The sequence below is a fragment of the Pteropus vampyrus genome, unplaced genomic scaffold, assembly GCF_000151845.1.
Source record: "Pteropus vampyrus isolate Shadow unplaced genomic scaffold, Pvam_2.0 Scaffold380, whole genome shotgun sequence".
Taxonomy (NCBI): domain Eukaryota; kingdom Metazoa; phylum Chordata; class Mammalia; order Chiroptera; family Pteropodidae; genus Pteropus; species Pteropus vampyrus.
The window spans coordinates 60432-75063 of record NW_011889161.1 but is presented as its reverse complement, the minus strand read 5'-3'; the positions used below and the strand labels follow the sequence as shown (position 1 = coordinate 75063).

Genomic DNA, 14632 nt, shown 5'->3' with positions numbered 1-14632 from the left:
GCGTGTTTCCACGGGCTGTTTTAACTACTTTCCTGTTTTTATCTCTTTTTTCCTTCATTAAAGTAAATAAGCCGAGCTGGTTTGGTTGCTCCATGCTGGAGTTAAACTTGCTGCCAGTATCGTGCTGGGCGTGGATCCGCATGAGCTCAGCATAAGCAGAGACCCTGCTCAGAAACTCCTGTGCCCTTTGTCCCAGATTCCAGGACAGGAGGGGAGGGGCTTCTGGGGGCTTCAGTGGTCATTGGCCCCTTCTGGGCTCCTGGCGACCTTCTCAGGTGGTGGTGGCGGACTGGCCATGCTGAGGGGTGGGACACGGGCCTTCGCCTGCCCCGGGAGGGATGGGGCCCTGCAGAGGCAGGCATGGTTAGGCCGGGGTGGGGGCTTCCCAGCCAGTGGGGCCCCCCGTGCTTCTTGGGAGGGCCTTCCCCCAGGTCGAGAGGAGACCACTGCCCTGACCCCAGCCGCCTCCAGATGCTGTGTGGTTGCCGCCTGGCTGTGTGCTTGATGCCCGACCCAGCATCCCCTTGTGCCAGCTGCTTTGGGTGTCATGTGACCCGGGGACACAGTGAATGGTTGGCATGGGTGGACACAGGAGGTACGAAGGAGCCCAGTGATGAGGTGACTCCCAGGGCCTCATGTCGGGGTGGGGCTAGTGCTCCAGTTATAACCCCTTCCCCACCCCCACCAGGGCTGCATGTCAGTGGGTGCTGGGCCTCTCCCATCACTGGGGACCCGTCAGGCGGGGATCCCACCTGTGGGTGACTGTGCGCCCTGAGCTGAGCCCCCAGGGTCCGGTCTGTGCAGCCCAATCAGAGGGCCTCCAGGGGAAGCCCTCCCCAAGGCCAGCCGTGACTCAGGTGCCAGGTCCTGGCCGAGAGTAGCCAGCCACTGCCCTGATATGTGCTCCTGAGCCCAGGGACCCCTTCCATCGCTCTGCCCCTCAGCCCTGCCCACACCTGGCCACTCAGAGGTGAGGCTGGCCTGACTGGAAACCAGCCCCTGTGGCACGTGGCACTGGCGCCTGTGGAGCCATGGGAGTGGGTGGTTAGGACGTGACACCCGGCCACCGCCACTGACACCGCTTATGAGGTGTCAGCTACCCGGGGAACAGAGCCACGTTGCCCGCTGTGCATGTAGCTCGCCCACGGCGACCTGTCTGTTATGTCCGGGCTTTGGGCATGAAACAAAAGTGCTTGACATGATTCAGCTTTTCTTAAAAAAGAAGGAGGCGTTTTGTGTCTTCCCCCCTCCCCTTCATCGGGCAGCTCTCTCGGCCGCCTGCAGCAGGAAGGGCCTGCTGCACGAGCCCTGCGTGACTCGGGGAGCACGGCCGTCCCGACTCGTGGGTGTCCTTGTCCAGCGGCGGGCCGCTCAGGCCGTCCGGCGAAGGCCTCCCTGGTTTGTCATTTCCACCATGTGGTCCTACTGTGTGCTGGCCTCGATGGTTCGGCCACGGTGCTATACGCCACTGAACCAGCAGCTGCATGGGGCCCGCCCCCGGTCACCTGAGCAGCGCCAGTTACCGAGGTGACTTCTGACCACTTGGGCCCACGCCCCACGCACTCGGCCCTGCTACCCGTAGCCCGCCCGCCCGCCCCTCTGGTCAGAAATCCGCCCTTAAATACAAAAAGCCATGTTTATGAAGACATGTACATACTATAGAATTAATTCGCCAGTTTTGTGTACAGCTCGGTGGCCTCTGGAGCATCACAGAGCTGTGCGACCCTCACCACTGTGATCTCCAGCCCACTGTCATTGCCCCACGGACAGGAAACCAGGCCGAGTCCGTGTCCCCGCCCCCGTGAGCGGCCCCCCCACTGCCCACCCACAGCCGCCGGCATCCAGCCGTCCACTCTCCATCCAGGCATCTGCCCGTCGTGGGCGTCTCCTAAAAACGTGATCGCGAGACACGTGGCCTCCGGTGACCGGTTTCTTGCAGCGAGCCTGGTATCGCTACGGTTCGCCCGCGCTGGAACACGCATCAGAGTTTCCTTCCTTTCTGTGGCTCAGTCGCGTGGCACGTCCCTCTGCGTGTGTCCGCCACGTCGTGGTCACCCGCGCGTCCACCCATCGGTGGGCATTTCCGTTTGTGCGTCACGTTGCTGTGCACGTTTCCTTCGCGTGTGCCGTGGGCGTCCTCGGTCGTCTCGGCACGCGTCGACTTGCCGGATCAGGGACAGGGCCGTGTTTGTCGCGGGACCGTTTTCCAAACCGGCCGCGTCACGTTGCGTCCCCGCCCGTGAACCGTGGAGGCTCCGGTTTCTCCGCGTCGTCAGCAACACCCGTCGTCATTCATCTTTATTCTCGCCGTTCCGGTGGGCGTGAAATGGGATCGCATTGCCCGAAATCACTGCTAAGTTCGAGGCCAGAGAGCCTGGCTTCCTGGGCGAGCAGGTGTCCTAGAGCAGGGCCGGCAGCTCCTTGCATGGGACAGGTAATGACTGCGGCTGCGCAGCTTCTGTGCCCTTGAAGCACGAGGCCTCCAGAGACAGTGTGTGAAGGAACAGGCGTTGCAATAAGACAGAAGCCTTTTTCGTGGACACTGAAAATGGAATGTCGTGTAATTTTCACAAGTCACAAAGTATCGCTTTGCTTTTTGCCCCAACCACGTAAAAACGTGACACCTGCTGTCAGCTCGCAGGCCGCGCGCCAGCAGGGGGCAGCCACTTCAGCCTCCGGGCCCGTTTGCTGACCCTGTTCCAAACCAGTGTTTCTCACATCTGTGGGTGTCTAAGAATCTCCTGGGGCTTTGTTAAAACTGAATGCTTCGCCACCCCGAGATCCTGACTCAGCAGGTCCGAGAATTGCTTGTCGGACCAACCCAAGGTGGTGCCCGTGTGCCAGTCTCGGAGGCTCCGCTGTGTAGAGGGAGGATCTGCATTAATCACAAAGGACGGGTGGGTCGGGGCAGGGAGGCTCTGGGCGCTGGCAGGGCTTGGAACAGTTTCGGGTTGGGATCATACCTGCGTTCCCAGGGCGGACCCCCAGTGTTTGAGGGTCGCTGAGTCACTGGGAGGAGGACCCCAGGCCTCAGCATGTCGTGTGCTCGCGGCTGTGGTTCACTGCGGGGAAAGGCCACAGTGCCAGGTCAGCACAGGGAAAAGGGGCGTGGGGAGGCGTCGGGGGCACCAGGCGGTCACCGGAGCCCGTGCCCTGGAATCGCACAGGACACAAGCCCCAGCAAGGAGCTGTGACAACGCGTATGAGGTGTCAGCTACCAGCAGCTCGTTCAGACTCAGCACTCAGCGGTTTCGTCAGGGCCGGTCACGCGTCACTGCTGCCTGTGACATGTCCCAAAATTGCGGACTCCCCAGGAGAGCGGGCGTCTGCGTGAAGCACACGTGTGCAGACAGGGACCCTCTCGTCCGTACTGCGAGTGGCAAGCGTTTCCGGTTCCCGGGGGCCACCTTGCAAGCAGGCCTTTCCGAGGACGAGGACGAGGACGGCGTGACTTCCCCCCCCGGCTCCCAGGCCCTCCTCCAGTGGGCAGCGCCACCCCCTCTGTCCCTGTCCCACCCTCTGGGAAAGGGAGGCTCCTCACCCCTCCCTCCAGGCAGCGCCAGCCCGCCCTGCCCGCCCCAGCCTTCTTGCCAGGACAGCAAGGGGCGTCTGAGGGACACGGTGTGGCTAGAGGCCCTGGGTTGGGGTTTCTTGAGCAAACACCTGCCTGGGACACAACCAGAGGCCGCCAGCTCCTAGCAGACTCTGGAACGGGAGGGAGCAGCCCTGTGCCGGGGGCTTGGCCGGGGCTCCCCTGCCTGGCCCCCTGCCCCCCATGGTTCCTGGTCAACAGGTCATCCCTGCTGCTGTCCCCATGGAGCATGCGGTGGCATGTCGGCCCCGCCCGGTGGCCCAGCGGCCACGCTGCCCCTGTGCACCCCCTTCCACAGCTGTTGACCTTGGTCCCAGACGCCTCCTCCAGGCCGGCCCTGCGCGTGCTCACAGCCGCCGTGCACGTGGCCAGTCCTCCACCCCGCGGTCCCTGAGGAGGGAGAGGGGACTAACTCTCCCGAGGGTTTTACAGACATGCTTGGAAGTACGTACCGTGGGGCGCTGCCCACGGCGTAGAGGGCGCCGGGGGTGTCCCCACAGGGAAGTCTGGGGTGTCTGCCAAGGGGCCCCGCCCCGCTGAGCCTGAGCCTTTGTCTTGCCCCCGCAAGACTCCGAGAGCAGGGATCCCGCATGCAGGCCAGTTCCCCAGGATGCCCACGCGTCTCCCTGGAGCGGGCGCTTCATCCGGTAGCTGTAGGGGCCGAGGGCTGGCCCAGCACCGTTGCCTCGTGGTCAGGGTTTGATCCGAGAGTTGCTTTGGTGGCATCTCAACCTCGTGGGGGAGGGGCGGGGCTGGGAGGGGGGCACCCTCACCTGCCAGGGTGCCCAGGTGACCGTGGTCACGCAGCTCGGCCTGGACGGGAAGTGTGCACAGTAACAGCTGGCAAAGCCAGTGGCTGATGTGGGGACGTCTCCGGGGGCCCCCACTAAATTCAAGGGGCAGTTACGCAGCTGCGTGGGCCCAGCGCTCCCTTCCCGGCATGAGTGTCCCTTCCTGCGTCCCGTCTGTCACATGACAGGTCCCACGGGAGCCCGTGGGCCGGCCTGCAGAGCCGACGCCCTCAGCGCGTCGGGTCAGCTCCAGAGGATGCGGGCAGTGGGGGTGGGAGCCTGGTGTCGGCGGCCGTGAGGCTTCCGGGCGCCCACCGGGGCACCACGCCTAGGTGGTCTCGTTAGTCCCCGCCTCAGCCCATGGGGCGGGGACCACGTGGCAGTGCCATGAAGGGCGAGCGGGTGACTGGGCCGCCTGGGGCTGTCGGGTGAGGCCGTCGTGCATGCGCCCAGGCCCTGAGCGCTCTGCCGTCCCCCAGGCTACCCCCACTGGAAGGGCCAGGTGCTGAGCTCCAACGAGCTGCACACGCTGTACGAGGGACTGCAGCTGAACAGCGTGAACCAGTATGACTATGTGCTCACGGGTAAGACCCTGGGGCCGGTTCCCGTGGCCTCGCTCCCGCTGTGGTCCCGGGAATCCCCGCCCCACCCGCCGGGCTCAGCCCCAGCCCCCACCTCCTTCTAGGTTGGATGACATGTGCTGCCCAGAGCTCGGTGGCACTCTGGTGACCACCATGTCCCGGTAGCCACGCTGTGCCCGCTCCGACAATGACTGCCCCAGCCGAGCCGGGTGTCATGTCTGGGCCACTCTGGGGTTCCAGGGACAGGTGGGGTGCTAGGAAGGGGTCGGGGGTGAAAACACCCAGATAAGCAACACGCTGCCACCTGGTGTGTTGGTGTCCTTTACACACAGCCCTGGTTAAAAAAAAGTGCCTGCGTGTGTTTATGTGCGTGGTTCCACGGTTACCGTGAATGCTTATTATCGGGAAGGACCGCAGGACGACCCCGCAGACACCCGTCACCGGCTTCTTCCTTTTATTTAAGACTTAGCGTGTCCTTTGGAAAGTGCCCGTGTTCCCCAGTGACCACGGTCATTGGGGGACACGGCTGCAGGTCCGAGGCCCGCCGCGGTGCTGGCAGACAGGTTTGACGGCGCTGCTTTCTCCTGTTGCCGAGGTTGGTGATGGAGGCTTCTGATCACCCCACAGGGTACACAAGGGACAAGTCCTTCCTGGCGATGGTGGTGGACATCGTGAAGGAGCTGAAGCAGCAGAACTCTCGGCTGGTGTACGGTAGGCGCTGGGCTGGGGTGGGCGCTCAGCCTCCTCCCCCCGCGGCCGCCACCCCCAGCCCGTAGGCGCTGTCTGTGCCGGGGGGTGAGCGGTGTCGTCACCGTGGACCTCGCCCCTGTGGGGCGTGAGAGAGAAGCAGGTCGTACGTGGGCTGCGATCGGTGTCAGCGCGAAGGCCGGGCTGCCGGGCGCTGCAGTCGGGTGTGCGATGCCGCTGCCCCGCCGTGGGGGGGTGGTGCCCGGGGACAAACCGTGAAACGCCAGGTACCGAGATCAGCAGGAAGGAGGCCGCGCCGCTCCCAAGCGCTTCGGTGCCGATGAGCTGCCTTTGTGTCTCCGCAGTGTGTGACCCGGTGATGGGTGACAAGAGGAACGGCGAAGGCTCTATGGTCAGTCCAGTCACGTGGCTTTCAGTGTCGTGGGGGCTGCCGCTGACCCGCAGAGGCAGGACAGCCACGCTGCACGCTGCTGGGGCGGGAAGATGCTCCCGGGGGGCAAGCAGGACGCTCGTGGGGAGGGGAGCGGGGCTGGCGGGGGCGGGGGGCTCCCTTCAAGGGCCAGAGTCGACATCTCAAAGCCACGTGCTCTGCTGCTGCCCGAAGCAGCCGGTTTGCAAATGAACGGACATGGCTGTGTTCTGGTCAAATCTCACGTGAGGACACAGAACTGAATTTCCTGTGGCTTCCGTGTGTCACAAAATGTTATTCTACTTTTGACTTTCCTCCTGTTGGACTCGCTCCCGGCCCCCGGGCTTCCTACGGGCAGGCGGTGGTCACGGCCTCTGGCCCTGCCAGGCAGCGGGGCGGGTGACAGCGTGAAGTGGGGAGGGTGGAAGCCGCAGTGCGGTCACGCCGGGGCGTCCACGAAGCCGAGGCTCTTAGAGGAGGGAGGGGCTCGCCTGGCCGCCCCCCGGGACCCCGGGAGCCCCGCCGGTCACCACGCCCCGCCCATGCGGTGGGACTGCGGTCGGGTGCCCGTCCACAGTGGGGCCCCTGCCGGGACGTGAGCGTCCGGGCTCCACGTCCTCCTCCGCGCGTGCCAGCCCGTGTCTCTCCTTCCTGCAGTACGTCCCCGAGGATCTCCTGCCTGTTTACAAGGACAAGGTGGTGCCGGTGGCAGACATCATTACTCCCAACCAGTTCGAGGCTGAGTGAGTAGCTTGAAACGGCTCACGCTGGCAGGACTCCGCCCCCCGGGGAGAGTGACAGGCCGCGCAGGGAGCGCCTCACGTGCCCCCTGGGGCCTGCCTTGGGGCGCAGAAGCCTGGCAGCGGGGTGGGGACGGGCTGTCCTGTGTGACGAGCGCGCTGGCCTGCCCTGGCTTCAGTCAGCGGCAGCGGTAGGGGTTACCTCGCCCCGACTCCCTGCTGCACTAGTGCTGACCCCCTCGCTGTTCTCGTAAACGGCAGGGGCCTTGGGGACAGGAAGGGGAAGAGGAGCCTGGCACATGGCTGACGCAGGCCACGGGGCGGGTGGTCCACACCAGCTGACGCAGGCAGCCACCTCGGAGCTCTGAGGCCCACACCCCAATCCCTGTGTGAAGCTCAGGGAGCAGCCAGCCCCGCTGCCCAGTCTCGAGTCCAGGGGCTGTCCTTGGACTGCACGGCCCCTCCCGATGGGTGGAAGAACCGGGCACCCAGCGTGTGAGGGGCTCCCGGGTGCCGTGGGCGGGCGGCCGAGCACCAAGCGGGTTTGTCTCCGTCATGGTTTGGCTCTGCTGGACCATCAGCTATGTCCCCTCAGTCTCCAAGGCCACTCTTTGAGGTAGGGGTGGGGCCCGGGGTTCTCTGACCCGGGCCTATCCTTCCGGGTAGTGATGGGTCACCCCAAGAACCTTGACCTTTGTTGGGCTTGTGGACACAGTACACTAGCCATTTGCAGCTCCGACTTCCCGTGGACCTGGGTCGCCCTTGCTGGCCCCGTGTGTCCTGGCGTAGGCTGCTGTCCGTCACTGTTGTTACGTGTGCGCATTAAGGGCAGTCTGGAATTCACACCCTGTGATGCGTGAGCATCCCCATGTGTAACTCAAGTTTACCCTTGACGGCTCCCCAGACGTCATGGTGGTACCTGGTCCGTGATGGCCCATGATGGTGTCAGGCTCGGAGTTAGTTCCCTATGGAAACCCCAAGTCGGGAATTGGGCGTGGGGGTGGGGAGGAGAGGGACAGTGTCACTGTAGCTTTGGGACCATTACAGGCAGGACCCAGGAAGTGACGTCTCACCTGTGCCCACCTGTCTTCCAGGTTACTGAGTGGCAGAAAGATCCGCACCCAGGAGGAAGCATTAGCGGTAAGGAGACCTTCCGGGGCTCGATGTGGCACAGGTGGCACCACTTACGTGGGGGAGAGGGCAGCCGCACGCCCACAGCGGGGTAGACAGGCGCCCTGAGTGGCCAGCGTCCCAGCCTCTGGTGTGCCAGCCCGGAGTGGAGGAGCAGGGGACGCGTTGTGAATTTCATTCTGGCCACTTGACTGGTCACTCGCAGCTTCGTGCGTGTCAGGTCCTGGTGAACCCACTGCCCGCTCCGCTCCTATCAGCAGCCCCTGCCTGAGCTAACTGGGGCAGCCGTGACCAAGTCCCACGGAGGGGGGCGGGCGGGGACCCTCCTCCCGCTCTGAGGGCCTTTCTCGGAGCTGGCACAGCACTGGGGCCTCTGCGCCAGGTGACCACAGGGTGGAGGGAAATGGCCGTGGGTGCAGCCACCCCCGGCTGTGAGACTAGAAGACTTTCACATAAGCGCCCGGCTGTGCCTGGCACAGGGTGGGCTCAGCGTGGGCTCTGGGTGGGCGGCTCGCCCCGTGCGTGTGTGGTGCGTGGGGGGTACACGTCTCCCACACTCAGCTCTGAGCGGAGGGCGTTGCTTGTGACCACAGGCCTTGTTCTGAGGTGGCTACACAGGGCAACAGGCCCTCATGCCCCTTAGAGAGTAACCAGCTTAAAGAGGGGTCATTGCCATGTGACCCTGTGGCCTGTTCTGCCCCCGCAAAGGTCTGGGCTGAGAGGGGAGGGACGCGGCCACCAGAAACTCCGAGCCAGGGTCAGCACGGGGGCCCTCCCAGTGTGACCCCCCAGGCCGTGCTGGCCCCGAGGAGGGCGGGTGAGGGTGATGCCCCCCTCCTCCCGCTCCGCCCTCTCCAGGCCTGGCCCCCTGCCATGGTCTAGCTGACGCTATGCCGGGCCCGAGTTGTCCCCAGTGGGTATTTTGTCACAAGACATTGAGCCTCCAGCCCCTGGTGTGTTCTGGGCACATGGCGACAGGTGTTCGCTGAGTGAATAAGCGAGTGAGCGAGCAAGTGGCTTCCCAGACTAGGTGGGAGGCGAGAGCCGTTGTTGCTTGGTGGCTGCTAGGTGTGGAGCCCAGACGAGGAAGGACAGCCAGCCCAGCCTGGGTGACACCTTCCGCCAGTGTTCGGGTACAGATGGGAGCCAGCAGGCACACACCCTCAGACTTCAAGCCGGAGGGAACGGGGATGGCACCTCTAAGCCAGCAAAACTGTCACTGGGCAGAGCTGTCGCTACATGGGCACGGCCGGTCAGGGCCAGTTCCCGAGTCCTCGGCCTCCGTGGTCTCCCCCTCATCGAGCCAGACCCCGTGAGAGCACGTCGGAGGCTTGAGAGCCAGTGGTCCCTGGCTGTTTGGGCTCGGGGGCGAGGGGCAGAGGCGACGGGGTGCGGCTGACGTCCCCCGGTTCCCGGCAGGTCATGGACATGCTGCATGCCATGGGCCCTGACACCGTGGTCATCACCAGCTCCGACCTGCCCTCCCCACGGGGCGGCGACTATCTGATCGCACTGGGGAGCCAGAGGACGCGTGAGTCCCGCCCCCGCCCCGGACCCGGCCTTCGCTCCGCAGGGCCCTCGAAGCTCCCGAGAAAGTTTTCGGTTCAGTCGGAGAGTCGCGCCTTACTCAGCAAGCGGCCAGATTCCTGAGCTCTTGCCACAGCCACCCCCCCCGCCCCCCGCCCCAAAAATGGTGAGGCTGAAAGCACTCGGGAAGTATTTCCACGAATTGGGGTGCGGCGGAGCACGGGGTGCGCTCTCGATGCCCGTGGCGGTGCTGGTGGCATGAGGAGACACCCGTCTTATGTGTTGGGGGCGCGAGGAGCAGCCTGGCTGGAGGCCGGCTCCCGGGAACCAGGTGTCCCCATTCCTCAGCTCCTGCGGAGCCGGGACCCGGCTGGCTGCCCACCCAGGGTCTCGTTTAATCACGCAGATGCCACCTGGGCTGGCGTTAACACAACACCGGAGGCCGGGGTCACCCCCGCGGCCCCAGAGAGCAGCCCCACAGACGCCTTCTCCCTGTGCAAGCACGCACACGCTCACAGCCGCAGACACACTCGCACACACACGCCCACTTCAGCGGGCTCACAGCCCCTGCTGTGGGGACCCTCGTCACATCGTCACGCCATCACGTCACGTGGGCTGGACCCTTGTCAGCCACGCCGTCCCCTCCAGGCCGTCCTTGCTGGTCCTCCAGGCCTTCGGTATTTTTTTCTTCCCCTGGGATGGCACAGCGCCATGGGGCGTTGGGTGCACCGGGCAGGCCCTGAGGCCCGGGTTCTGTCAGAGTAAGCCCCCATGGGTGACATCAGCCCTCCAGGTGCAGTGCAGGGGAGGGCTAGGGCAGAGGCGGGCAGGCTGGTGCCCAGGCCTGGGAGGGCCCTCTGCTGGCCAAGGGCCTGGGGTCCCAGCCAGCCCCGTCCCCGCCAGGCCACCCCGATGGCTCCGTGGTGACAGAGCGCATCCGCATGGAGATGCTCAAGGTGGACGCCGACTTCGTGGGCACTGGGGATCTCTTCGCTGCCATGCTCCTGGCGTGGACACACAAGCACCCCAACAATCTCAAGGTCAGCTGGACGCACCCCTCCTGCCACGGAGATCCCGGGTGCTCTGTGCGGAGCTAGCTGGTTACCAGGCCCAGGGAGGGGGCCAAGGGTTACCATGAGCCCGAGGCAGGGTGGGTAGCAGCCGGATAGGGATCCCGCACCTGGCTGAGTCCCCGCCCTTGTCCCGCTCACGAGCTCATCGGGCTCTCTCAGAAAGGGCGAGTTCAGAGGTTGGGGTCTGGGATGGAGTCCCCTGACTCTGTCTTTGTGGGGCACCTGAGGCCACCCCCGGGCCCAGGCTGGGCGTCAGGCCCCCGTCTGGGCAGAGCATGGCTGGCGCTCAGCACCTCCCCCGCCCCTCCCAGACCCCTGGCGGGTTTCACGCCCTCCAGCGTCCCGAGCAAACGCAGGCCTGCTGGTTCGATGGGCAGCAGCAGGCGCTCCGTCTGGTCCAGGCAGCGGCATCTTGGTGCCCAGAGGAGGTGTCGCTGTCGGGCCGCCCAAGGCCACGTCCCAGTTCGGGGGAGGGGCCTGAGTCCAGGAGTGGGAGGGGGTGTCCTGCTCGTGTGCCCGGCACCTGCCGAGCCCAGAGACTGGACGAGCACCCACTGCAGGCCGCTGCGTGGACAGTTCTGTGTCACAGCCCCTCCCCAGCCTGTCTGAGGTCCGGAGGGCAGTCGATTAGTGCAGTTACGGCGTAGGCAGCTGCTCAGCCCGCCGTGGATGGGCCATCCTGCGGTGGACCAGGGCCCAGCTGGTTTGGGGGACGTGAGGGAGTCAGCCCCTGGCGTCCCAGAGCGGAGACAGTGCGCTCCTGGGCGGCTGTGGGCGGCACAGGGCAGCAGGTGGCCTCGAGTGGCAGGAGACAGTGGCCCTGTCCCCTGCAGGTGGCCTGTGAGAAGACGGTGTCGGCCATGCACCACGTTCTGCAGCGGACCATCAAGTGTGCGAAAGGTACCGCCTGCCGGGCTCGGGGGGTGCCCGTGGGGTGCCCGTGAGCCTCTGCGTGCCGGGGCCTCAGGCGGGGAGGCGAGGGAGGGAGGCAGCACCGGCTCACAGCGCGGGGGGCGCGACTGCGTGTCCTGCTGCGGACGGGCTCCCTGTGGCCCCCGTCGTCCCCCTGTCCGTGGCCTGTGGCTTTCGGCGGTGGGGGCAGTGGTTGGCAGCAGCGTGGCGCTCCCGCCTGAGCCGGGGACTCGGGGCGCAGCCCTGGCCCTGCTTCCTCACTCATGTTCCATCTGTTCGCAGCCCAGGCTGGGGAAGGACAGAGACCCAGCCCGGCCCAGCTGGAGCTGAGGATGGTCCAGAGCAAGGCGGACATCGAGAACCCAGAGATCGTCGTGCAGGCCACCGTGCTGTGAGGGCCTCGCGTGCCGCCCGACGCCCAGCGCGCCGGCGCCTCCGTCTTTGTCCCTGTGGAAAATATAACGTCTGCCTTAGAGCTGTGGCCGAAACTCGGTATTTTTTTTTTTTTTTCCGTGAGTGTCCGGCATCAACTGGTCTTCATCGTGAAAACGTGCGAGTCGTGCTTTTTAAAAGTCACAAAGCGACCCCAAACTCGTAATTTGGAAGCCCTCACCCCAAGGCTCCTGGGCCTGCCTGGAGAAACAGCTCTGTGGTCACCCTCTCAGGGTGTCCTCCCGTCTCTGGGGTGCCTGGTGGGAGGGGCTGCCCCCCGAGACACGTGGGCTCCCGGCCTTGTCCGGGCCGGGGGCCGGTGTCTGCGTGTCTGCGTCCCTGCGTCTCTGAGAACGGTGCGGTGTTGCCTGGATGGTGCAGACCGTGCGGATACTTTGTTTCAGTCCGACAGGCCCCGCCCGCGTCCGTGTGCGTCTCGCTTCTCCGCTCGGTGCGTCCTCGGGCGCCTGGCATTCCACTGCTGTTCGCCATTTGGACACGTTAGGGCCCGCGGGCCCACAGGTGCCAGCCGCTCAGTCGCTTTGGTGGGGACCTTTCCAGGACCCTGAAAATTCAAGGTGGTCCGCAGATCTCACGGGTGTCTCTCGGGACCTGCTGAGCCCTGTGCAGAGGGGCCTGTGACGGGGGGCTGGTGCCGGCCGAGGGCGTGCGTGGCGGGGGGGACACCCCGCTGGGCTCCTGGTGGCAAACTTGCCTAGTTTGGGGCACAGCGGGTTGGTTAGCGCTCTGTGCATGTGGCGCCTGCTGCTGGTGGCGGACGCGCCCTGTGCTGATCAGCGTGCGCACAGGCCCACAGGGCAGAGACGGGCTCCTGCCCCCATTCTTGGCACATTTCACCCCCGGGTCTCGACACTCGTCCAGTTGTCCACTGCCAGCGTGATGTGCTTGGCCCCAGCTGCCCAGAATTTTGGGGACCACCATACGTGGTTGCAGACAGGGGTACCCATTCTGAAGACTCAGCCGGCCTCGGTCTCAGCACCCAAACCCCACTTCGGGGTGCAGAGGTTTGCCTCTCCCAGGAGCCTGGTGGGGACAGGGAGACGGCAGGACCTGGGAGAGCAGACCGAGGGCCACCCCCAGGCCCTGTGCCCCCGGCAGGCCCCCTGCTGGCGCCCACACAGCCTCTCAGCCCTGCAGCCTTCGCTGCGGAGGACGCCCTCGAGGGAAGGGGTGACATTGAGCCCCAGCGTCCCCCCGTCTCCGTCCCTCTCTGTTCACTCCTGAATGTCCTGGCCCTCACGCGGGACTGCTCCAGCGCCCCGTGTATGGGAGCCAGGGCGCCCCTGTCCCGTCCCCTTCCTGCCCCTCTGAGCCTGGCCACCTGCAGGCTCACGGGACCAGGAAGGGGGGGAGGCGGGGTCTGCAGCCTGGCGGGGGGGGTGGGGGACGGGAGCAGCCTCCCCAGCAGGGCAAGCCCAGGAGGACACCGTCACCCAGGGTCACCCGGGGCCCTGGCCTACACAGCACCTTTACAGGAAAACACCTCCACTGCCAAGTAGACCAGGGAGGCGGCAAATGGGGATGCTCTTTTTTTATTTTAATTTCGAAGGCCAGTGTAGGACCAGGGAGAGAACCTAGAGGTGTCTGTCCCCCATGGGATGGTGAAAAGCCCCCCAGAAAATACGGTTGTGGAGCGGGGCCCACCTGGGTGTGTGAACAGGGGCACGCGCTCGGCCAGCGCTGCTGCATGCTCGGTACCAAGGCATGGGACCGCGGGGGACAGATTGGCCCTGGACCGTCTGCCGGTCATGGGAGTGTAGATTTCAGTGCTGGTCAGTTTTTCAGGCCTTCTCCCGGAGACGGCGGAGAGGAATTGCCAGACGGGACCCCTTTTTCTTAACCAGTCTTAGATCATTGCCAAGTTCTGCTCTGGGAACTGTGTCGGCCTGTGTTCTGTTTGTAGTATACGTCAGTGACCTTGAGAACGATGCTTTGTTTGTTGTCCTGTTCTCAACTTACTGGAACCAGTGCGTAAACCCTCTAAGTGGACCATCTCCCAGTGGACCGAGCCCGCGTGGCGCAGCTGCACTCACGAGTAAGCGGCGGCCACTGGGAGTGTTGAGCTCGCGGCCCACACCGTGCGTGACGCCCGGCTCTGGGGGGAAGGTCACCTCCCGGCCGCCGGCATCCAAGCTGAGGAAAGGAGCACTTGGTGTTGGAGCTGCAGGCCGCTCTGGGGAGCAGGCGGGTGCGCGCGGCGTTACGGGGTTCCTGGCACACTCCCGACCCTGCTTGAAGCAGGCCTACCCCTCAGGTGGCATGCACAGAACAGGAGGCGAGAATATTCTGGCCGCTGGACCGCCACTGTCTTTCCTGCCCTGGAGAGCCACCCGCTTGGGACGTCGGGGTCCACCCCTGTGACTCAGACGTCTTGTGACCGTATGACTGGGCTGTTTTCGATGCCAGAATACTCAATAATCCCTGTCTTCCTTCTCTGCCACCCGCCCGGTCTCTCCGGCCTCCCCAGGGGACAGGGGCCTGCTCAGGAGCACCACATCCACCCACAGCCAGTGGCCTCCTGGGCCAGAAGGAGGGCAGGGGAGTTCGGGACTGGGCAGAGTGGATTATGTGCAGATGGGGACACTGGGGGTGAGGTCTTGGCTTTCTGAGTCTGGGCGGGAGCCATGTGGCCCCCAGACTCAGTTCTGCCGGTCAGCAGGCCTCGCGGCCAAGTCCACCTGTTTTCAATCCACGCCACTGTCCGCAGCCAGGCTG

General features: G+C 65.0%; 1 protein-coding gene across 3 annotated transcripts in view; it reads left to right on the top strand.

Annotated features, from left to right (window-relative positions):
• Window positions 1–11952, top strand: part of PDXK (pyridoxal kinase) — a 20504-nt gene extending 8552 nt beyond the window's left edge. The window contains exons 1-10 of one of the 3 annotated variants that reach the window (XM_023523181.1): window positions 342–595; window positions 4863–4967; window positions 5592–5675; window positions 6017–6063; window positions 6739–6824; window positions 7916–7961; window positions 9372–9483; window positions 10383–10519; window positions 11386–11452; window positions 11747–11952. In XM_023523181.1, the coding sequence (XP_023378949.1) occupies window positions 361–595; window positions 4863–4967; window positions 5592–5675; window positions 6017–6063; window positions 6739–6824; window positions 7916–7961; window positions 9372–9483; window positions 10383–10519; window positions 11386–11452; window positions 11747–11859 (1032 nt within the window). In that variant the 5' untranslated portion in view covers window positions 342–360 and the 3' untranslated portion in view covers window positions 11860–11952. Of the gene's footprint in view, window positions 1–341; window positions 596–4011; window positions 4037–4844; window positions 4968–5591; window positions 5676–6016; window positions 6064–6738; window positions 6825–7915; window positions 7962–9371; window positions 9484–10382; window positions 10520–11385; window positions 11453–11746 lie in introns of those variants that run through there. The other 2 variants (XM_023523182.1, XM_011379972.2) reach the window with 2 other exon arrangements.
• The last annotated feature ends 2680 nt before the right edge of the window (window positions 11953–14632 follow it).